This window comes from Chiloscyllium punctatum, chromosome 27 (genome assembly GCF_047496795.1).
Source record: "Chiloscyllium punctatum isolate Juve2018m chromosome 27, sChiPun1.3, whole genome shotgun sequence".
Lineage (NCBI taxonomy): Eukaryota > Metazoa > Chordata > Chondrichthyes > Orectolobiformes > Hemiscylliidae > Chiloscyllium > Chiloscyllium punctatum.
The window spans coordinates 59,111,321-59,136,298 of NC_092765.1; the positions used below are offsets into that span (position 1 = coordinate 59,111,321).

The window sequence follows — 24,978 nt, forward strand, 5'->3', positions numbered from 1 at the left end:
ATGCCGAGTGTTGTAGAGAGAAGCTTACAGTGGAGCTGTTCCCATGTATCTGCTGCGCCTGTCCTCCGAGATGCAAGTGGTTAGTGGGAAGGTACTGTCTAAGGAAGTGGCTAAGTTACTGCAGTGTAGTATTTTAGATAGAGCATATGGCAGATACTAAGAATCAGATTTGGAGGCAATGGACGCTTGTGGATGTGCTACTGATCAAGTGGGATGCTTTGTCCTGGACAATGCTAAGCTTCTTGAGTGCAGTTGAAGCTGCTCCTATCCAGTCAAGGGCGATCTGTGCTATTAGCCTCCTGACCTCTATCTCTTAGACGGTCAATTGGCTTGGCGAGTCAGGGGGTGAGTTACTCGCTGTCATATTCCTAGCCTCTGGCCTGCTCATACAACCATTGTACTTATGTGGAGTGTCCAGCTCAATTTCTAATGAACAATAAAAGCTAGGGTGTCGGTGAGGGATTCAGTGAGGGTAATGCTATTGAATGTCAAGGGGTTTTGGTTAGTCTCTTATTATCAATAGTCATTGTCTCGCAGTTTTGTGGTGTGAATGCTATGTGCCACTTGTCAGCTCAAGTCTGGATATTTTCCAGATTTTGCTGCGTTTGAATGTGGACTGAGGAGTCACAAAAAAAGTGCTAGATTAATGCAGATTTCACTTCTGACCTTCTGATGGAGGGAAGGTCATTGCTGAAGCAGCTGAACATGATTGGGCCAAGGACACTTTCTTCAGGAACTCCAACAGAGATTTGCTTTGGCTGGGACAACTGCCCTCTAACAAGCAGAGCCATCTTCCAATGTGTGAGGTATGACTGCAGGCAGCATGGAGGTTGTCACCTGATACCCATTGAATCCAGTTTTGCTGCGACTCCATAATATCACACTCTATCAAATGTGAACTTAATGTGAAGGGCTGTCACTCTCCCCTCATTTCTGGAATTCAGTTCTTTATCCATGTTTAAATCAAGTCTGTAATTCAGTCATGAGCTGAGAAGGCCTTGCCTAACCCACATTGATGCAGGTTATTGCAGAGCTAGTGCTGCTTGATAGCAACTTCCTACATCTAACTCATGATTGAGCATGGACTGATGGGGCAGTAATTCGCCAGCTTTGACCTAATTTCTGAGCACAGGACGTACCTGGCCTATTTTCCACATTGTCCATGCCAGTGTTTTAGCTGTACCGGGATTGCTTGGCTAGCACAAGTCATCAGTATTATTGCCAGAATTTTGTCAGGCTCCATTGCATTTGCAATGACCCCTTCCCCCCGCCCAACAGTGTCTTGATTTCACATGGAGAGAAGCGAATTCCCTGCTGACAGATATCTGTAATATTGGTGATCTATGGAAGATACTGAGATGGATCAGACAATTGGCACATCTGGCTGAAGGTTGCTGTGAATGCTTCAGCCTTAACTTTTGCGCTGATGTGTTGTGCTCTCCAAAGCAGAGCAAGGGAATATCTGTGGAGCTTATTCCTTCAATGAGTTGTTTAATTATCAACTTTAATTCACGACTTGATGTGGCAGCACTGTGGGCTCAGACGCCAGCTTCCTGAATGAATGGTCTAGCCACAATATCCCCAGACTATAACTCCAACCCCCACTCCATGATGTGGATATTCACAACAGAAGATCGCTTATCCTTTGTATTGTGTAGATTCCAACAATTCGCTTAAATTGTAAGTCTCGAAAATACTTTACTTCACAGACTTTAGGATATAATGTTCTGTTTTCAATTCTTCTCTCCAACAGGCTAGGTCATCAATGTCACATTGGCTTTCCTCCTCATTAATTGCAAAACCAAATGTTTTTCACCTCATCTTTGAACTTACTGATCAAAATTGCTACATTCTTGACTAGACCATTCATATCCCCTGCAAACAGCAAAGGATCCAGCACCAAGTCATATAGTAAGCCAATGGACACAAGATGTCTTCACAATGACTACCTTCGACCATTACCTTCTGCCAACAAATTATCCTTCGATGCATTTGCCAAACTGCACCAGATCCCATGAACCCTTACCATATTAAAGATGCAAGATCTGGTCAAAAACCTGATTGAAGTCAAGAAGCATTACATCCACTTTTTGCACCTGATGTCACATCTCATTTCCTCTCCGGAAAACAGAATCAACCACTTCCGATATGATATCATTTCCACCAAAGCCATGCTGAATTTTATTGCTTAAACCTTACAATTCCAACTTTTAATGAATGCTGTCTCTTAGATTTATTTATTAACTTCCCTCAAGCTTTCTACTTTTAAACATAGGTTTATGAACGAAACTACATATTGTCATTTAGCTCCTTTCACCCAACGATAACTCTTCTTATCTCTCTGACCGATAATTTACTCTTGCTGAAATAATCTTGTGTCTCTTCTGTTTCATTCTGGAAAATGGGAATGGAATTGAATACAATGTTGAGACCAACAGCAATCAGTCCGTTTGTTCTTGACCATGTCAGTGTGTGTTCACTCTCAGAGGTAGGAAGACTGTTTGTGCTGATAATACGGAAAGTCGCGCCTGATATATCATTCTCAGCTGGCGTGCAACTTCCTGTTTCTATGTGCCAGCAGCAAGCCACACATCTCACTTCTGATCAGAAAATAAACCCAGGGGATGCAATCTGGCGGAAACATCTGCCAATGTGGCCTATATCAGGACACAGAGTGTGAAGCGATCACATCGAAGTGACATTTGCAAATCGACCTTTCGATCTCTGTTTCACGGTCTGATTCCAGGACATCAGTGGACGAGTCTCTCGACCATCTAACAAGCTCATTCGATACACTAATGTCTGGAACACCTCGACATGCACCTTTTCATGTCTTTGATCTTGTACTACTTGTTACTCTCTCTTAAGATTTAATGTTCCCAGTTTTTGATTCTGTCTTCTGTATCCATCTCCTTCCCAGCCGAATACATTCTGTTTGATCCGTTTCCTAAATTTTGATCAACTAAAAAAATAATACAGTTTTGTAAAGACAGGTATGTCGGTGTGTCAGATTTACAGAATCAATATATGGAGAGATCACCTTGGCTGTATCTAACTCTGACTGACATTGAATTCAAATAAACCACAGCACTGTATGGTTTCAAACTTTGCAAATTCTCTCTCTTTGAAAGAACTTGTTCTAACGGTTAATTATTTTCTTGATTACTTCAGAAACTATGACTAAAAATCCCTATTTTTAACAAAGTATCAAATATTATTAAAAGTTGCAGCACTGGCATTTCCTACAGTGAGCTTTGTGGTGTTTAAATGTTCTGGTCAAAATTTGCTTCAAGCAGAAGACATAAACATTGGTTTCTCCGAGTTCCCAGCCATTGCCCTTGCAGTTCCATAATAACTGCAAGCTTTTGATAAGCCCCAGAATGAACAGAATGTCCAGGCCCTGTACACATCCAAACGCCATGATATAGGCCTCGAAGCCCTCCGTTTTTTCCTGTCACGCAAACCCAAGCAGTACATGCTCAACCTCAACTACATTTACTTTCAATCCTCCCACTTCCTCCAAACCAAAGGGGTAGCCATGGACACCTGTATGGACCCCAGCTATGCCTGCCTCTTCGTCAGATATGTGGAACAGTCAATCTTCCACAGCTACACTGGTATCATTGCCCATCTTTACCTCCGCTACATTGATGACTGTATCAACGCAATCTCATGCTACCACAAGGAGGTTGAACAGTTCATCAACTTTAATAAGACCTCCCACAGTCCAAAGATGTGCAGGTCAGGTGAATTGGCCATGCTAAATTGCCCGTAGTGTTAGGTAAGGGGTAAATGTAGGAGTCTGGGTGGGTTGCACTTCGATGTGGACTTGTTGGGCCGAAGGGCCTGTTTTCACACTGTAATCTAATCTAATATGTACAAAAAAAAAGACCTTCCACCCTGACCTAAACATCACAGGGACCATCTCGGACACCTCCCTCCCTTTCCTAGACCTCTCCACCTCTATCTCCAGTGACCGACTGAACATTTACTACAAGCCCACTGACTCCCACAGCTACCTGGACTACAATCCTCCCACCCGACCTCCTGTAAAAATGCCATCCCTTATTGTGAATTCCTCTGCCTCCACCGCACCTGTTCCCAGGAGGACCAGCTCCACCATAAAACATCCCAGATAACCTCATTTTTCAAAGACTGCAATTTCCCCTCCCACGTGGTCAACGATGCCCTTGAACCCGATCCCTCCAATCGCAACAGGAAGCCCTCCTGGTCCTCAACTTCCAACGCACCAACCTTGCATACATCATATCATCATCTGCTGCTTCCACCACCTGTAAACAGACCCCATCCCTCGGGGTATATTTCCCTCCGTATCCCTATCTGCATTTCGGAGACACCATACCCTCCGCAGCTCCCTCATCAGGTCCATGCCCCTCCACCAGCCCACTCCCCACCCCTGTCACCTTCCTCTGCCATCACAGGAAGTGCAAAACCTGCGCCCACACCTCCCCCCTCACCTCCAACAAGGCCCCAAATGATCCTTCCACATCCCAGAGAAATTTATCTATACTTCCGCAGATGTCATCCACTGTGTCTGTTCCACCTGATGTGGTCTCCTCTACATCAGGGAGACACGACACTAACTTGCTGATCATTTCAGAGAACATCTCTGGGACACCCATGCCAACCAACCCCACGGCACCGTGGCTGAACACTTTAACTCCCTCTCTCACTCCACCAAGAATAGGACGGTCATATTCTGTTCATTTCCAATGAATAAATACAAACTAACCGAGCCTGAGTTTGGGATGATATTAACAGGATTTATTTTGATCGAATCATATTTTGACATAACAGGTGGAGAGATTCACTTCCTGAAAAAGCAGCTCAAGTGATATAAGCTGGCACCAAACTGAGTTTGGTCAATACTGAGGCAGAAAATACAGCATACAGTCTTGAGTGAAATAAATAAAGAAACTATCTTAACACCGGAACAAGATAGAGTGTATTAAATATGAACAAAGACACAAGTATTTTAGGATATAATAGAAAAGTAATTTATAGTATATTGAAATGCAAACAGAGATGTGAATTTGTGTCTCTACATTCTTCCTAGCTAAATTAATCATTTCAGAAATGCCTTTGTTAAATTTCATGAATCATTCGTTGGTCCATTCCATGAACTTTGCTAGGTCCTTGTTAAAAACTGAACCATCACCTTCCAGGTTCACAGTGGTTGCGAGTTTCATGTTACAGCAAATTGTGAAGTTGTGCACTGTATGCCAATGTCTTAGTCAAAAATTTAAAGCAATCACAGCTCCAAACATTTACAAAATATCACTATGGATCTTCCTTGAATCCAAAAAAATTGTCCTTTTGATCAATGTTTTCTAAAATTTACTCACATATCTGTTATGAAGGACGTTTTCAAATAACTTGAAGTGCAAATGGTTCACATCAGTCGGAATACAGTAACATTTCATGTGTTACCCCACACAAAAAGAAATCAAGCAATATTCACGAGTTGCTCTAAGCAAGTCTATGATGGACTGTTTTATCAAACAAAATCATTTCCAATGTTATGAGGGCACGTCTATCTTCTGTGCAATGGTCTGAATTTTGTGTCTGACTGCAGATGAAACTGGCTGATCTGGGTAAAAGTAGTTTGTGCCTTTCATATTGTTAATGTATATTGCTGACTTTAGTTGAATAAAGTGATGTTGTCCCAGGCATTGTCTGGCACCATTAATTAGACCATTAATTTCCACATCACTAGCCAGACTATCAGGTGGAGTGTATTGATCTCATTGAAACAAATGCTTGGAATATTTCCGGTGTGAATCATGTGAATTAGAGCCTCTGAATGAGACATAGAACAGAACAATACAGCACAGAACAGGCCCTTCGGCCAACTATGTTTTGCCGAACATTTGTCCTAGATTAAGCACCTATCCATGCACCTATCCAATTGCAGCTTAAAGGTCACCAATGATTCTGACTCTGCCACTCCCACAGGCAGCGCATTCCATGCCCCCACCACTCTCTGGGTAAAGAACCTACCCCTGACATCCCCCCATACCTTCCACCCTTCAGCTTAAATTTATGTCCCCTTGTAACACTCTGTTGTACCCGGGGGAAAAGTCTCTGACTGTCTCCTCTATCTATTCCCCTGATCATCTTCTCAACCTCTATCAAGTCACCCCTCTTCCTTCACCTTTCCAATGAGAAAAGGCCTAGCACTCTCAACCTATCCTCATACGACCTATTCTCCATTCCAGGCAACATCCTGGAGACAAAGTAGGAACGATGAATTTAGAGTAGTAGCAAGTTTTCACAACAGAGAGAGATCACTTCGCCCATCGCACCTGTATCACGTAAAGACAGAGCCTTCCAGCCAACACCCCATTTATAGCATTAGTGGTGCTGGAAGAGCACAGCAGTTCAGGCAGCATCCAACAAGCAGCTGCTGCTGTGCTCTTCCAGCACCACTAATCCAGTATTTGCTTTCCAGCATCTGCAGTCATTGTTTTTACCCCATTTATAGCATGTTGTCCATAACCCTGCAGGTGATAGCACTGTAGACATTCGGGAACATTGTGTAGGGTCTAATCCATTATCATCATAGATATGATCTCCAGTGCTGTAAATCCTGGCTTATGGGGAAAAAACAGGGGCAGAACTGTATCAATATTCAAACAGTTGGTTCAGCCCTGAGGAGCTAATAGGCCCATTTCTAAACGTTGTTTCTCAGGACATTTTGACTATTCTTGACTTAATATCATTGTAAACTGACATGAAAAAAATGCAGACATATTCACCAGAAATGCTGACAGCAACGTTCCTTTGTTCAGCCGAGATCAGCAACATGAATTAAGAAAGTTTTAAAAAAACTTTCTTTTTACTGATTAGTGACGACACGGATTTCACAAAGTGTAAAGTACAGAGGGGAAGGGTGGAGGGTTGGTGTGGGCGATGTTCACTATTCCCTGATGTCTGGTTGCATTTGTGAGCAACAGATGAACCTGCGAACAAGATTCAGGATGTTACTGCAGGTATTTCGGCAGATACTGTGTACACGGCATTCTCCCATAAATCAGCAATGACACGAACATTTATTTTTGATGGTGTTTGAAGCTAACTAAAATTGAACAGTATGGTGGGACAAGTTCCTTTCATTTCTTTGAACTAGTAACAAGGGACACTGTCTGTGGACCTGGGGTGGCAGGAGGATCTTTCACAGCAGAATGTAAGGGAACAGAGTCACCGTTGGAAATCCAGATAGACTGGAGGGTGAGAGTTCGTGGGGTGACATCATATAAGTTTATAAAGCCATGAGTGGAAAAGTGAATGGCTCTAATTGACATGATTCATACTGGAAATGTATGAAGCTATCGTTTCAAAAATGTCACATATCAATAAATTCCACCTGACCCTCTGGCTAGCGATGTGGAAATTAATGGTCTAATTAATGGTGCCAGATGATGCCTGGGACAACATCTCTGTATTAAATTAAAGTCAGCAATATACATTCACAATGTGAAAGGCAGAAACTGTACTTTTACCCAGATCAGCCAGTTTCATCTGCAGTCAGACACAAAATTCAGACCATTGCACAGAAGATAAAAGAGCGCTCACAACATTGGAAATGATTTTGTTTGTTAAAAGAATCCATCGTAGACTTCCTCAGAGCAAATCATGTTAAGAAACTGTTTTTTTTTGTGTGTGGGGTAGCGCACGAAATGTTACTTTAATCCGATTGATGTGAACCATTTGCACTTTAGAAGTTATTTGAAAACGTCAATCACAGTAGATACACGAGTAAATTTTACAAATCATTGATCAAAGGGGACAATCTTTTTTGGACTCGAGGAAGATCCAGAGTGATATTTTGTAAATGTTTGGAGCTGGGATTGTTTTTAATTTTGACTAAGATATTGGCGAATTTTCCCTATGGTGGGGGATTTCAACAATCGGGAACATGTTTTTACAATGAGAGGAGAAATTTTTTTTAAAAGATATAATAGACAACGTTTTACACAGAGAATGGTTTGTGTGTGGGATGATCTGGTGTTGGATATTTACAACCTATAGAAGACATTTGGATAAGTAAATGAATATCAAATGTTTGGAAGGATATGGGCCAAGTACACACAGGTGGGATTAGTTTAGTTTGGGATTAGGACTGGCATGAACTGGTTGGACCGAAGGGTCTGTTTCCACGCTGTATCACTACATGACTCTATGACTATTTATCAATTTTTCTCAATATTAAACAGTGCTGTAGTGATCCTTAAATGAACTGTTGATGTTAAGGTTGTGTCTGAGACTCTGCGAATATTTCCTTCAATGAGAGGAGTGACTAGTTCTCCAGGTTACTCAACTGAAAAATAAACTTTTCTCCAGCATTGTTGCTGAGTAGATTTGTTTCTGCGGAGGCGGTAATTATGGTTTGCAGTTGGTTTTCCACCAACTAGCCAACAGTGAGACAAAATATCTTTGATCCACTGCAGAAACTCCACCTCTTTCCAGTAAATGAAACTGGGAACTCAAGGACCTTTTCTGCAGTCAGCTTAATTGCTGCCAACTATTGTATCTGGCCAATTAAAGGGAAAATGAATCAACTAAAGTAACATCCTACGAAACATGCTATATTTTCCCATTTATTCACAATGGACACATTTCACTTGGCATTTCTTCATAAAAAAGGAAAGTCACTGAATACAGCATTCACTGTCTGACTATCAGAAAACAGGACATTGACGTTCCGGTTAGTTCAGCCTGTTTATTGAGTATCTTTAAAGCTCCTGAATATGAAGTTAATGGATCCAAAATCCCACCTTGCAGTAACATTTGTTATCATCTCAAAGTAAATTAATAAACTTGAATTGGTTCAAACTCACATCACTTGTTCCACCATTCTCTGATTCATGCATCTCATTAAAACTGAGTGGGTTAATACTGTAGTGGAATGGCGAATTTTTGCTGGTTTTTATGAGTTAACTGCCTCTGTCAAAGCTATTAGTGAGCAGAGAAATGTACTGTTTATGACCTACATTTGTGGTAATGATTATCGTAATACTCTCTAATTTAACCAAACACTCCTGATGTTCCCAGACAGTTACCTGCAATGGTTTAGATGTTGAGGATATTTTTTAAAAAAGTATGGAAAGTCCTGTTCTAGTTCATTAGATGCTCTTTCAAAAGTTTACCTCGGTGTTATGTTTCACTGCCAACTCACATTTTGTTTCTCAGGCACACAGCTTTCCTTTCCTATGCATTTTAGGGTCGGAGCAATTTGAAAAAAAAAGCAAGGAGAGATATTCTGCAATGTAAGGAGGTGCTTCTAATCTCCGGGTCCAAACTGTTTAGAGACACACACTCACATTCTGAACGTAATCACTTTAGACATGCTCCATATTAGGTTGCCTAAATTGAATTTAGAAACGCAGATTAGAAATGATATGCTATTTTGTAATGTGAGAGAGACTTTGAGTGACAGCAAAAATAAAGTCACTAATATTATTGAAGCTCTTTTTAGCTTTATCTGCTTGTGGTTGAAGGTAGGACTAAAGGGAGTTAACTTCTAATTGAATATTCTAAATATAATCACTTTGGACACGCTCTGTAATCAGTTGCCTAAATTGAATGTTTAAATGTTTATTATGCATTACATGTTATTTAGTAGTGCGACAGAGACTTGCAATATCCAGGGGGAAAAGCTGGACAGTAGAAATAAAGGGAGCTAACTTCCAATTGAATTTGTTTTGTTTTGTTAAAGAAAATATTTGCAACTAGCATCTGAAACAAACCGGAAGCTACTCAAATTTACTTCCAAAGAAGCTATTCAGCAAAACAAATATCCCAAGATGTGTATGTGTCCATGTTTAAGCAGAACCTCATGTAAATACATGATCCCATGTGTTCGGGCTGTACAAGCTGATACCAGGATCCAGTCTCAGCCTCCAGCAGGAAACCAACAGGCGGAAGCTGTCAGCCTGCCCTTTCCGATGGCCATATAAATTCTGGGCACTAGACCGTAATTTAACACTCCTGGGTCGGCTCTGTTTAGAAAGATCTTGACAGAACCGTTTCCACAAGTTATCAGAATGATTGTGTCGACAATTTTTCTCAGTTTGTTTCTGACTTTCTTATCATGTAAGTGTTTTTTGTTCAGTCTCTCTTTGTTACTGTCTCAATGTTAGTCTACCGCAAGAATGTAAAAGACTCTGCCATCATTTAATCTGCATTCATGCTCATGGTTTATTTGTTTTCTTTTTAAAGGTGTCCAGTCGGAGATTGTGTTGACCCAGCCAGAGGCAGAGACTGGCCGTCCCGCAGGCAGCCTGAAACTGACCTGTAAAACCAGCGGCTTCGATCTTAGCAGCTCCGACATGTACTGGGTCCGACAGGTTCCCGGACAGGGTCTGGAGTGGCTGGTTTACTACTATAGTTCACACAGCAATAACTATGCACCAGCGATTAAGGGTCGATTTACTGCGTCCAAAGACACTTCAAACAACATTTTCGCGTTGGACATGGGGAACCTGAAGATCGAAGACACCGCCATCTATTACTGTGCAGGAGACCACAGCGAGAGGAACCAGGGCTGGACCCGTTCAAAAACTGCTCGAGGGAACATTTTATCAATTCCATCATAATCTGACGGTCAGTACGAGTTTTAAATACAATTATACCAACTGCGATCTGAAGCAGACCTCAGGCTGCCCCTTACAAAACGATGAAACAGGAAATGTACCATTTAAACTAGCAAACTGGTGACACAATGGGACAATGTTTTGGGCATGTCATATGTACTGCTAACACTTCCATCAATTAAATGCTCGACAAAATGTTAGTTTTAATATATCTGACAGCTCAGGAAATCACTGCTAATTGTTATGTCAACTATGGCATTCATTGTAAACATGATCAGTACGAAATGGCTCTTTCAAATGAAAATTGAGACCACGAGTAAAGAACAGATAATGAGTGTACTGGTCTCCATCATTGTGATACTCCAGTGGGTCACAGTGTTGTGCACGGCGACATCCTCATACAATAACCACTGACAAGGATTGATCTCAAGTTGGTGATTTCTACAGTGGCAGGAGCGAGAAATAATGTGAGATGCAATTTAAATGCAATCCAGTAGTCCTAGTTTGTACAAATGTATAATTTATTTCTATCTTCTTCGTGTTAATTGTCAAGTTAAATGTAGACCAAATTTGGAAAAGTATTCCAAGCTTTCAAAGTACAATGAAGAGTAAAAGCTGAAATAATGCACCAAATCATTTTAAGAGGAGGCTGAATCACTGCTTTCTAGGAAGTGAACAAATTGTCTGCATTTTATGGTTTACAGTCTGACATAGTATTTGACACAACGTGTCTCACAGTGATATAACTGGGGTGACACTGCAATTATGATCAAGACAAAAACCTATTCAGCCTCCATTGTTTGAACTTAGTCAGTGATTACTTCGACAAACCGTCTGAACCTACAGTGCAGTATTAGTTCTGTGGGGTTTAATGCCAGTATCACTATTTAATTTGTAAAAGTGTTGGGTAATTATCGATACACCAGTTGGGGATTTTGAGAATCAGCTCACGTGTTACTCTGTGAAGTATAAAACAGTATGACAATTTATCAAGAATGATCAGAATTGAATAGCGCAATTATGTGATGAAGATTTATCGTGACTTTATTTTGCCTGTGGTTCTGAACATTTAAAATGATGGTAGATTTTTGATTTGTTTTATTCAGAACTAGTTATTGTGTGACCCAGTCCAGAGAATGTAACACTGTGACTATCTTGATTACTGGGGCCAAGGGACCATGGTGACAGTGACTTCAGGTAAGAACTTTAAACTTTCTTAGTGACTTTTTGAAAAACTTTCTATTCATGTGACTAATTTCTGAATTAAATGAAACTCAGATTCTGTGCTGAGTTTGGTTTGGTTCGGATTAATTATTATTCACACTGATTATAGACTTCAGTTAAGGCTCAGCAAATAGTTATAATGGTGATGATGGAGTCAGTTGCTCGGTGTTCTGTTTTTTTGATCAGATGGACATTCTGTGTGGCTGGGTTACTTGAAACACTTAATGTCTCTTAATCAGTCAGCTATAAATAATGTTTAATGTCAGTGACACCCTGACTGTGAGTTTTATTATCAACAACAAATGCAAGAATTCAAAGATGTTCGAGATATTACCAAACATGATTAAAATATGCTAAAATATCATTATTCATTTCTTGAATACATGTTCTTACCATGATTATATTTTCACATTTATTTTGTTAATTAGTTGATGACAAGCAGGTTAGAAACAGTCATAGAATTTTCTTGCGGTGCTATATTTCATTCTGTTGATTAGATTCTGAGTTTGTTTTACTTGATTCTTTTGAATTGAGTTGATTGGAGTTTGGCTTTGTTTTAGTTGATTCGGTTGAACTGTGTTGATTGGATTCTGACTTTGCTTTTACTTGGTTTTGTTGAATTGCGTTGATTGGTTTTTGAAATTGTTTTATTTGATTCTGTTGAATTGAATTGGTTGGATTCTGATTATGTTTCATTCAAATCTGTTGTTTTGAGTTGATTGGATTCTGATTTTATTTTCCTTGATTCTGTTGAATTGAGTTGATTGGATTCTTATTCAGTTTGTGAAATTGATCAGCGTTTTCATGCTTTCTGTACTTGGTGTTTTCTTTCTGGTGAGGAGATTGACTCTCTGGATTACTGTTCATTACCAATATTTGTGAAGTTCTTTTGTTTTTCATGAATCATTTCTGCATTTGTTCAACTTATATGACACATTTTTCTCTGCTTGATTGAAAATATTACATCCATTTGTTACGGTCTGAAAACCAACTTAAGGCAGAAACCCGGAAGTGAGACATGAAAAAAATAAGTTTTTAGTGCATTGACTTTTTAAAAAAAAACTCAGTTCTAATTGTAAACTAACTGAAAATTTGGGACTAAAATCTGAAACTGCAGAATTGATCAGATTATGTAATTGAAACTAACTTAAAATTATAATGTGGTAATATTTGTCCATTCAGTAATTTTGTTTTGACCATGAAGTGATTAATCAAAATATGCCTTCAACCGCTCTACTGTGTGCTGCACAGGATTGTCATGATCAAGAAGGGTGTGCAGGTTGGAAATAAGTTAAACTGTTGCCAGAAACGTTACAGCTTTAAGTGTTAAGTTCCCTCACAAACAAGGTTGCTGTTATGACTTGTTATTTCTATTAAATTTAATCATTAGTTTGCTTGATACTGAGTAGCTTTGTTAGACTTCAATTTGTTTTTTTTTTGTGAGGTTACATCATGTTCTTGGTTCTGTTGAAAATGTTTGCAGAGCTAGTTCTGCCGCAAACACAGTGTTGTGATCTGGTGATCGTTGATCTGTTGAGGAGGGTCTGTGCTTGGGTAACATTAAATGTGTTATATTTGGGAAACCGTTTCTGGTTTCTACAATGATTTTGCAATGTTAACACGGTTGGTGACAGTGAACCGCTCCAGGTTCCTCATTCAATGCAATCGGCATGCGAGTTGAAATTTCATAAAGCCTATTATTAAGTGAAAGGCAAATCGCAAAGGTTTTAGAAATGAAGGGAAAACAGATACCTTCGGGCGCCATTTTTACTTGAAATAAATAATGAAGGATTAATCTAATCCATGCTTTACAATCCAAATTCAGAAGTCCACTATCTAGTTCAATCACAAGGTCTGTCTTTAAACAGTTTACAAGTCATAGAGAAATAGAAATAGAATTTCAAAAGTCTGATGTTCCAATAGTTCTTGCTCTTGAGCAAAAATGCCATGACTGTTATAATTGATCAAGAAACACCTTTCAATTCCGCTGTACACTACATACATATTTTTCTGGCTGGAAAAGATCATTGGCAAAGACCATTTGGAAATTCTGCACAATTCTATGAAGAACTGATCAGTTTCACTGCTTTGATCAGTTTCACGCGTAACTTGAGTTAATTAATTGTTATGTCCCTGATTAAACTGGATTTTCAGGATAAAAATAAAACATTAACTGAATTATTTAATCTGCACAGTGTTTTAGGTGTTCCCAATCAGTGCATTTTAAATAAATAGTTACATTTTACAACAAAATATCAAGTGAAGTCATTCTTTCAGAAACAACTGCTATAGTGAATTATGTGACCAAGGCCAAATTTCGAATTAATTAAAATAATCCACCCATGAACTCGCAGGGCAGCATGGTGGCTCAGTGGTTGGCACTGCTGCCTCACAGCTCCAGGGTCCCAAATTCGATTCCACCCTCTGGTGACTGCCTGTGTAGAGTTTGTACATTCTCCCTGTGTCTGCGTGAGTTTCCTTCGGGCGCTCTGGTTTCCTACTACAGTCCAAAAGATGGGCAAGTCAGGTGGTTGTGCAATTTAGCACAGCCGTAGTGTTCAGGGATGTCTAGGTTAGAGTGCATTAGTCAGGGGTAAATATAAATTAAGGGGAATGGGTCTGGGTGGGCTACTTACTGTTCAGAGGGTCAGTGTGGAATTGTTGGGCCAAATGGCCTGTTTCCATACTGTAAGAACTCTATTCTTAAAACCATGGGAGTACTTGCTGCAAATGCAGAGAATTCATTTTACATCGATGTGTTCAGACGTATGCAGAGTTCACAAATTTGCAGAAGACATGAACTAGAGGATAACAGAGCACATTGTTTATTCAGACACTGAAAATAGAGTAATATTTATTTTAATTAATATACTTGACCGATTTATTGCAATGTAGTGATCGGAAGGAATCTGCTCACATTAGTTAAGTGTGACAATCATTTAGATTAGATTTCCTGCAGTATGTATCGGGCCATTTGGCCCAACAAGTGTACACTGACCGTCTGAAGAGTAACCCACCCATACCCATTGCGCTACCCTATATTTACCCCTGACTAATGAACCTAACACTATGGACAATGTAGCATGACCAGTTCACCTGACATGCACATCTTTGGATTGTGGGAGGAAATCCACACAGACACAGGGGAGATTGTGTAAACTCCACATAGGCAGTCACCCAAGGCTGGAACCGAGCCTGGGTACTGGATCTGTGAGGCAGCAGTGCCCACATTTATTTAGACATCTGTTAAAGTGGGCAACTCCAGACAGAAGCATGTTTTCAATTCATATCTTTTGAAACATTTTCGTTCATTAAAAGCAGTTAACAAGAAAATGACCTTGCCCTAATTCCTTCAACAGAAATGCTTTCCACACTGGAATGCGGTATTGACTTTATGCAGTGCATTAATCCTCTGGTTAGTTCCTCTGATGAATGTTCAATTACAGTGAATATATTTGATGTGAGGAGTTGAGCAATGTATCCTCTCGGATTAAGTCTGTTGTACAGTTTGTTTCAGTGCTACCTCTGACTAACTTGCCAACGGTCCTGACCATTTGTAAATTGTCCAGTTCTGATCCCTGAATCTCAGACAGTTCAATTTCATCTCGTGCTTCAAAACCACTTTTATCGGCCAGAAATACAATATTGGATTAGGTGCCTCAGAATTGAGAGCACTGACTAAGTTGTTCCAATCAGAACGAACATTTCAGGAACAAAAGGCAGTTAGCAAGAGTTTTGAAATTGGTTGTTGGCAACAAGAGATATTTGATTGAGTGAGGCAGAGGGAAATATGCTGTACATTTTCTTTGTGCCTCAGTTATGCAGGACATGTTTCGTGGCACAATGTAGAATCAGAATTTTTTTGTATCTTATTATTTGAAAACCTATTATCAGCTTTTAATGTCACTGGCAAAGGTCATATTACACTACAAAACATTTTAATCTTTTTCAAACTAAGTAGACCATCTGGTGCAGTAACGTTCACAGGGGAAAGAGGAAGGGAGTTCGGGGTTGGAATCCAGTGACAGTGAATTGATGGCAATGCAATTCCTATTTTATTCCTCTGTAGTTCCCATAGAGTTTGAACAATTTGGAGCTGCTGTCAAAGTATTCTTGGATAAATGTTGAAATGTTACTTTCATTGTACAAACATTCTGGAACAATCCCTGGTTGTTGGAAGGTGTTAATAAAGGTGTTTATGTACTGTCAAAACAGATGGGCTGTGTTCTCCGTGATAGTGTCAAGCTCATTGTGTTCAGGTCTGTTGTGATGTAGTAGTGTCCCTGATTCTGTGCCAGGTGGCCTGTGTTCACTTACAACCTGTTAGAGAGGTATGTAACACCATCTCTTATCAGGTTACTTCAGTGCAGGAAAGCAGTTTGAAATATTTGGGTGTTTGTTGGAATTCCACTCACAGAGGCCAGTGAAATCTATTCAATCGCTGTCCTGACTTGTGTCTCTTAGATATTAAACAGAATTTTGGTGGTTAGCAGCTTTTTCCAGATCAATGTTTGTTCACAAGCTTTTGGGCATTGCTAGATGGGGTTAATGGAGTAAGTGTTCAAAGAAATCCCAGCTTTTGACTTGCTGTTCTAACAATATCATTTATAACTAAACCAATATGAATCATTTTTGAAGCATATTTGATGAGATTATGCTTAGGCTGTTTTACTTTATATTAATCCAGTGCTGTCACTGAATATGATTGTTCAGTACGGTGGGGGTTCCGCTGAATCCAACACTTGCAGCAGATGGAGATAGCTTTTCAGTTGGTCTTCAATTGCTATCTCAGACCATCCAGTACCTCTGCTAAGAATTCTTTTTCCAACAGGAGTCAAGCCAACGTAATCACTGTTTATCTCAACAGGTGTGAGCTCTTGTGTCAAAAACATGAAAACAATTTGGTGAAGAGGGGGGGTCTCTGGGTCCGAAAGGTTAACCTTGCCTTCTCTCCACAGGAGCTGCTAGACCTGCTGAGTTTCTTCAGAAATTTCTGTCTTTTATTTTGGTTTTCTAGCATTTAAAATTTGTTGTTTCATTGAAAAAAGTTCTGTTCGATTAAACACGTTCTTCGGAGAGAAGATGCATTTGACCAAATTGTGAATGTTCAGAGATATTAAATATCAGAGAAGTATTGAATTTGAGCACCCTGATCTCGAGCTGTAGTTTCACAAAAAACTATTATGAAGTGACAACACACTCCAGAGTGCAGTGGCTGCTGTAATTGGGTGGAAGTTATTTTGATCACTCAAATAGAGAATGTCAATGATCCCGTTACAAATAATCAACAGAAGTTTTTTTTAAAGCATGTGTGAAACAATTAATTTGTTGAAATATTTTAATAAAAAGTGTTCACCACCAGTGCTAGCTTAATGAATGACACAATGATAGGAAGGTAGGGGCAAGAAGAGGCCACTCAGCCCCTTGAGCTGTTCCAACACTTACTTAGATCATGGAGCATCTGTGAGCTAAATCCACAGGTCTCCCTTTGGCTAAAACTCTTTAACACCTTTGATTAACAAGCAAAAACTATCCCAGATTTATTGATTTGACTGCCCATAACAAAGGGAGACATTCCTGTGAGTACTGTGACACAATGAGGCTGGAATTAATTGCTCATGAAAGTAAACTTTAAATCTCTGACAATTTCCAATTGAAACATCCCAATTATCATATTTCATTAATTTAACACTATACTTCCCTGGAATAAAGAAATATAATGTGTGATTGCCTTGCTAAAAATGAGGGAAGCTTCATTCCTATTATATGATTAAGAAATAGCTCTGTTCATTCAGTGAAAACACAGTCAAATCACACAAAAGGAAACCATGTCATCTTGTGTAGACACACAAGTGCCTCAAATAATTTACAATTGTTCCAGTGGTTGTTTGAATCTCTAGGCAGGTGTGGAAGTGTCAGACTTTTTATATTGCCTTGAGAAACCAGTTATCATCAGTCTATTTGAATTGCTGAAGTTTGTGTGGTATTAGCACATTCACAGCGCTGTTAGGAAGTGAGTCCCATGGCTGTGGTTGAGGAAGAGGAAACGGGCAGGGAAATAGTTGAGAGTCAAGTTGAAGTCTGATTTGGAGGAAAGCTTTCAGGAGAAGCATTTACATGCATGTGCGCCCTTATCCTCAAGTATCACAATTTTGGAACATGCTGTCGAAGGGGCATGCAAAATGGAAGCTGCAGAAAGCCCCTCGGCCCCTCTAGAAAGTGATTCCATTCATGGGATCATCATTAATCTTGCTGCTCACCAGTCTTCCCAACACACCGATAACATTGAACCTGATTGTTTACTGTTCAGCAAAAGAATCGTGAACCTTTGGAATTCTCCACCACAGAAATTGATTGAGGACAAAACATTAAATGATTTCAATAAGGAGATAGATTCCTTCAATTCTTAAAAAAATGCGACAGGTATGTGGGAGAAAGGGAAACAGGCTACAATATTGGTTGAAAGCCATGAAAACATTGAATGGGACATGGTTTGTAGGTTTGTAAGTTTGCACGTAATGCCAACGTTGGTGGTATAATTGGCAGTGAAAGTCATCTAAACGTACAATGAGATCTTGATCAGCTGGGCCAATGGGCTGAGGAGTGGCAGATGGAGTTTAATTTAAATGAATACGACGTGTTGCTTTTTGAGAAGATAAGTCAGGTCACAACTTACAGAGTTAAATGTAGGGAACTGGGTAGTGATGTTAAACACAGCGCCCTGATGGTCCAGACTCATAGATTCTTACAGAGTTAATGGTAGGGCACTGGGTAGTGATGTTAAACACAGGACCCTGAGGGTTCAGACTCATAGATTCTTGAAAGCGTTGTCTCAAGTAGCTAGTGTGTTGAAGGTGTTTGGCACATGTACCTTCATTGGTCAGAGCACTGAGTGCAGGAGTTAAGGGTTCATGTTGTAACTGTCCAAAACATTGGAATGAACTGCCAGAGGAAGTGGTAAATGCAGAGATAGGTCCAACATTTAGAAGACATTTGAACAGCTACAGGAACTGGATCGATCTGGATGGATATGGGCCAAAGGAAGGCAAGTGGAATTAGTTTAATTTGGGAACTCTGGTCAGCATGGATGGGCTGGACCAAAGGAACTATTTCTGTGCTGTACGACTTTATGACTCACTGACTTTATGTTGGAGTAGGCTCAAAGTTGGAAGGTGGTGAGCAAGTGAGGGGCTAGATTGGGCATGTGGGAGAGTTTGGGCTGGTAGGCTGTGAGGTGTTGGCTGGCTGCTGGGTAAGCTTGCATGCACTCTGTCTGGCAAGGTGGCATCAAGGTAAATGGTAATGGTCTCAGGAGAATTTGTTCGAATTGTGCTTGGTAGGTGAGGGGTAGTTTGAGCTGAAATGCAGGAGGTCTGTCGTTGCCAGGCAGGTTTATGGAGAGGTGGGCAGGATGCCAGGCTGGTTAGTGTAGAGGTGGGCAGAGTGCCAGGATGTTTCGGGGGTGGAAGGTCACTGTAAGGAAGTGACAGGTGGATGTGTTTTCAAAATGCAAAGCTCGGAGTCTGTCAAAATGGTAGGTTGTAAAGCACAGATGCGAAAGGAGCTAGGATGCAATGTACACAGGTTGACTTGGGTAAGATGAGAGGTCAGTGATCAAGGGCTGAGGTCATGTCTTGGGTAGTGGGCTTTTGTCAGAGGTTGTGAAAATGATGGTGCCCAGTCCAGTCAGGGCCAGATTCACCATGGGCCAGGTGCAGGGCGGCAGGAGTGTAAATGAGTGAAAGGAATTGAGATCATATGTCCATCTGGAATACAGAATATAGAACATTACAGTGCAGTACAGGCCCTTCAGCCCTCGATGTTGTGCTGACCTGTGGAACCAATCTGAAGCCTATCTAACCTACACTATTCCATTTTCATCCATATATTTATCCAATGACCTTTTAAATGCCCTTAAAGTTGGCGAGTGTACTAGTGTTGCAGGCCCTACTACTCTCTGAGTAAAGAAACAACCTCTGACATCTGTCATCTATGTTCTCTCCTGCTAGCCATCACTATTCAAGGAAAAAGAGTTGCTCTGTCCACCCTCTGTTTATCTTTTATGTCTCAATTAAGTCACCTGTCAACCTTTTTCTCTGAAACAAAAACAGACTCAAGACCCTCATCCTTTCCTAATTAAACCTTCCCGCCATACCAAACAACATCCTGGTAAACCTCCTCTGAACTCTTCGAAAGCTTCCACATTCTTTCTATAATGTGGTGACCAGAACAGTACACAATACTCCCAAGTGCGGCCACACTAGAGTTTTGTACAGCTGCAGCCTAACCTCGTGGTTCTGAGACTCAGTCCCTCTATCGATGAAAGCCAACACAAAGTATGCCTTCTTAACAACTCTATCAAACTGGCTGGCAACTTTTAGGGATCTATGTACATGTTCACCGAGATCTCTCTGCTCAGCTACACTACCAATATGGATTGCCTTGGATGTGTTTCGTGTGATAGAGGTTGTGTGTTCTGGGCATGAATGGGTGTATAGCAGGGTAGGGTTTGTCAATGTGAGTGGAAATTTAGGTCTAGACAGAGTAAGTGCAGTGGTTAGTCTGAAAGATGAGGTTTGGTGGTGAACTGTGTGTCAGTTTGATAGTTATGAAAGTTAAAGATTACTAGTTCATTTCTCAAATCATATTAACGTAAATACTCAGCTGTAACACTCCAAAGTCTCTGAACCTTAATGGTCCTCCATTTTTCAGAGGCCTCCAGAATTCAGATAATTGTAAATTAGATGTTTCAACTTCCAGACAATTGGCATGAGTTCAGCTGTGACAGCCCTCCTCCCAGTCCCAGTGCTCAGCTCCTGCCTGTGCTGCTGCTGCAGTGACCTTCCTCCCAGAGAGAACATTCTGCCTTGCATTGATAAGTGAGGAAGGCTCACTGGACCTGATTTCCAAGTATGGGGACAGCAAACACGAGGGGACACAACTTTAAAGTGAGGGGAGATAGGTATAAGACAGATGTCAGAGGTAGTTTCTTGACTCATTGAGTAGTAAGGGTATGGAATGCATTGCCTGCAACGGTAGTAGATTCGCCAAGTTTAAGTGCATTTAAGTCGTCATTGGACAGGCTTGGATGCTGCCTGAACTACTGTGCTCTTTCAGCACCACGAATCCAGAATCTGGTTTCCCGCATCTATAGTCATTGTTTTTACCTAGGCATATAGATGTACATGGAATAGTGTAGGTGGGATGGGCTTCAGATTAGTATGACAGGGCAGTGCAACATCGAGGGCCGAAGGGCCTGTACTGCACTGTAATGTTCTATGTTCTATAATTCACTCTGATTTCTCTCCGGGGATACTGCCAGCTGTTGGGTATTTCCAGCAGCACGGTACCTCGTGGGGCAGCACGCTGGTTCCGTGGTTAGCACTGCTGCCTCACAGTGATAGGGACTCGGGTTCCATTCCAGCCTCGGGTGACTGTCTGTTTGGAGGTGGCACTTTCTCCCCATGTTTGTGTGTGTTTCCTCCCACAGTCCAAAAATGTGCAAGCTGGGGGAATTGCAAATGCTCTGTTCAGTGATTTGGGAGGTTAGGTGCATTAGTCAGGGTTAACAGTAGCACAATAGAGTAGGGGAATGGGTCTGGATGGGTTACTTTTCAGAGTGTGGGTGTGGACTTGTTGGGTCAAATGGCCTGTTTGCACACACTGTGGAATTTCGATGAATTGCATTTCCTTGGTTTGTATTTTGTGAAACTTCTCTGCTCTTCACAGCAATCCAGTGAAAGTGTCAGTTGGTGAGATCTTCAAACAGTTACTGGGGTGGGATCAGGATGTTCTTCTTCCGAAATTATATGGTAATGGTCAAGGTGGAGGGCATGTTTCTAAAGAGGGAACCAATGATCATGATCAGCAACTGGTAGGAAACAAAGATAAACCCCAGTTATGCTGTAGACTCAGTGGGAGCATACTGGCAAACGTTTACGGCTGAGGATGTATTTGAGTAACTGATAAGGTCAAATGAACAGAAACTAACATGCTCAATTGGTCATTCTATTGTAGAGACACCATCTCCCCCCACGCTTTATGGGCTGGTCTCCTCCTGTCAGGAGCACGACACTGGTTCTGCGACCTTTGGTTGTTTGGCGATGGACTATTCCCCTGACGTCACCAAGGTAACCTGGAAGAAAGGTGGGGAGCTAATCACGACTGGATTTAAGACTTACCCATCAGTGAGAAACAAGAAGGGAACCTACACCCTGAGCAGCCAGTTAACCCTGCCCGAGTCAGCGGCCGATTGCCCCAGCAAAATCTACTGTGAGGTTCAACACAGCGGGTCACACAAGAGCAAAGAAATGCCATGTCCAGGTACGTGTTGTGGGAACTGAGATAAACAGAGCATCTGGGATTAATATGAAGAAGGCATTATTTATAACCGTTTTCACAGAATCACCTTATACAGCACAGGAAAAAGGTCCTTTGATCCATCCAGTTCACGCCTATCAATAACAGCCATTTAACTCTTCCAGTCTCATGTGCCAGCACATGATCCATTGCCTTGTGTGACTTGCCCTTGTAAGGATGCATCTGAATACTTCATACTTATTATGAGGGGCTCAGTCTCTACATGACTTATAGGTGCTGAGCACCAGACTAACACCATCCTCTGTTTAATTTGGTTTTCCCCTGAGGTCCACTTGGAAGCTCCTGGCCTTACCTTCACCCTGTGCCCCTGAGGCATTGATCAATCCATCAAGGGGAAAGGTTCCATCCAGTTTACCCTGTCTATGCCTAAAATAATTCTAGACATCATGATAATCTTCTCCCTAATTCTCCTCTGCTCCAGGGAAAACCCCTGTCTATCTAAACTAGTTTCATAACTAAAACCCTCCAACCCAGGCAAGATTCTGGCAAATCTCATCAATACTGCCTTCAGTGTAATCACATTCCTTCGATAACATGCACACAACGCTTCAGTATGGCCTAACCAGTATTCTCTTAAGTTCCAGTAACATCTCCCTACTTTTCATTGTCAATGTCTCGGCTCATAAAAGCAAATATCCTCCCACTTTCTTAGCCTCTTTATCCAGACGACACAGTACTATAGGAGATCGGTGGGTACATGCACCAAAGATCCTCAGTCCTTTCCAGGGTTCCACCGTTCAAAACGTCACACCTCACAGATTCTTCTGCCGAATTACATCACCTTACATTTATCCAGAATAATTTCCATTTGCAACTTCTCTTCACATATAACCAACCCATTTATATCCTCCTGCGATCTAAAGCCATTATGCTCATGACTTACCAACATGACAGCTTTCATTTCACCTGTGAATTCACTGGTTAATCCCCTAAATCTGAGTACATAGATTTCCAGTCACGCAGACACCCGATGACTATTATCCACTGCTCCCACCACTCAGCCAGTTCTAGATCCAATCTGTCAAATTAACTCAGATCCCATTGGCTCTGATTATTGCTGTCATCTGGACATCGAGTTATCTCTCTGAAAACTACTATCAAATTGTTACACATGACTTCCTCTCAATAAAACCGTGCTGAAAATTGTTTTTTTATCTTCCAAATGAAGACTAATTTCACTTCTCAAAAGTTTCCTTACCACTGAGACTAGCTTGACAGATCTGTGTTTTCATTATTTATGCTTTCCTTCGCCCTGCATAACAGTGCAACGTTGGCTGATCTACACTCACTTGGCACAACAGCTGTGGCCAGACAGGAATTCTAAATTATTGTCAGTGACCCAACTATTTCATCCTTTGCATCGCTCAACCGCTTGGTATACTTTTCATCTGCCCTGGAAACATAACCACTTTTCATTCAGCAAGACAACACAGAACATCACGTCATGTGTCCTAATTTCTGCAAACTCCATCACAACACCCCTCCATGATTTCTGTCCCCACATTGTCCCTCTTACTAGTGGACACTGGCACAACATGTTCGTTTTGACCACAACCTAATCCTCCGACTCCACTCCAATAATAACACTTAATGGGCATTACTGTTTCCCGAATAATTCTTTTATTCTTAATGAACCTGTAACTTTTAAAAATATTTTCCTTTATTTTGACTGCTATTATTTTCTCATTGTCCCTTTTGCTCTTCTAATTCCTTTGTCTTTCAAACTCCCCCTTGCACGTTCTGTATTCCATACTAATTTCTATTGTTTTGAGATTTCAGTATAGACCGGAAGCCTCCCTTGTTTCTCTTTATCTCACCCTCCATCCCCTTTGGTGTCCAGAGCCCACTGCATTCTTGATCCCATGCAGTGGCTTCCTGGGAAATGTCCTCCCTGTGATTTTCCTATCTCTTTCTTAAATGTGTCACACTGCTGTGACTCAGATTTACCAATAAGTGTCAGCTTCCAGTCCACTCTGGTCAAGTCATGACCTGATCTTACTAAAATTGTCCTTCCCCTTTTCAGAACATTGGGGCAATTTCTATTCCTTTGCAGTACAATCTGAAATCCAACTGATTTACGATCACTGTCTGCAAAGTGCTCCACCATTGAGGTTTTACCCACTGGGTCGACTTCATTCCCTAAAGTTAAGTCCAGGTTCACCCCTCTCTTTCAAGGTCTGGATTAAAATTCTCAGTATTAAACACATTCTTTGTTAAAATATTCTCCTGGGGGCATTTTCAGAATTCTGCTCCCTCTAAATTTTTGACAAAATGAAGATCCAAGCCTATGCTGAGGAAGTTAAAAACCTCTTTTCTCATTCCCCTATTTAATTTACATTTCTCTGAAATTTGCCCATGTATCTGCACTTGGTCTTTTGGACCTATAGTAAGGTCTATCGTGCTCTCCCAGTAATTATGTTTGCTGTATTTTGGTTTTGAAGTACTGTCCATTTGTCTTTGTTCGAGGAGGTATCCATGGTTTCATTTCTCTTTACAGCCTAAAATACTCTTGTCAGAATTGCGACAGAAGCAACATTCTGTACCACACACCCCCGCCCCCATCCTTTTCCATCTTTCCCTGTCTCGCCTGATGGCACTCAATCCTGGAATATTGAATAGACCACTCCTGCCCCGCTCTCAATATGTCTCCGTGATAGCAACCGTGTCATTTCCTCATTTATGCCGGTAATTCACCTGCCTTGGTCATCAGACTCTGTCATTAAAACGAATACCATCCAACATTGCTATCTCCCTTCTG

At 40.9% G+C, this 24,978-nt stretch overlaps 2 gene segments (V, D, J or C); both read left to right on the forward strand.

Moving 5' to 3' along the window:
* Positions 1–10,619, forward strand: LOC140453328 (Ig heavy chain V region-like). The segment is given in 2 exon segments: positions 1–79; positions 10,243–10,619. Coding segments are annotated over 2 exon segments (456 nt in total).
* The window catches only part of LOC140453718 (Ig heavy chain C region, membrane-bound form-like), a 21,828-nt gene continuing 6,865 nt past the window's right edge, over positions 10,016–24,978 (forward strand). Inside the window, 4 exon segments of the C gene segment in view lie at positions 10,016–10,116; positions 10,243–10,626; positions 11,723–11,813; positions 21,858–22,163. Coding sequence covers positions 11,795–11,813; positions 21,858–22,163 — 325 coding nt within the window.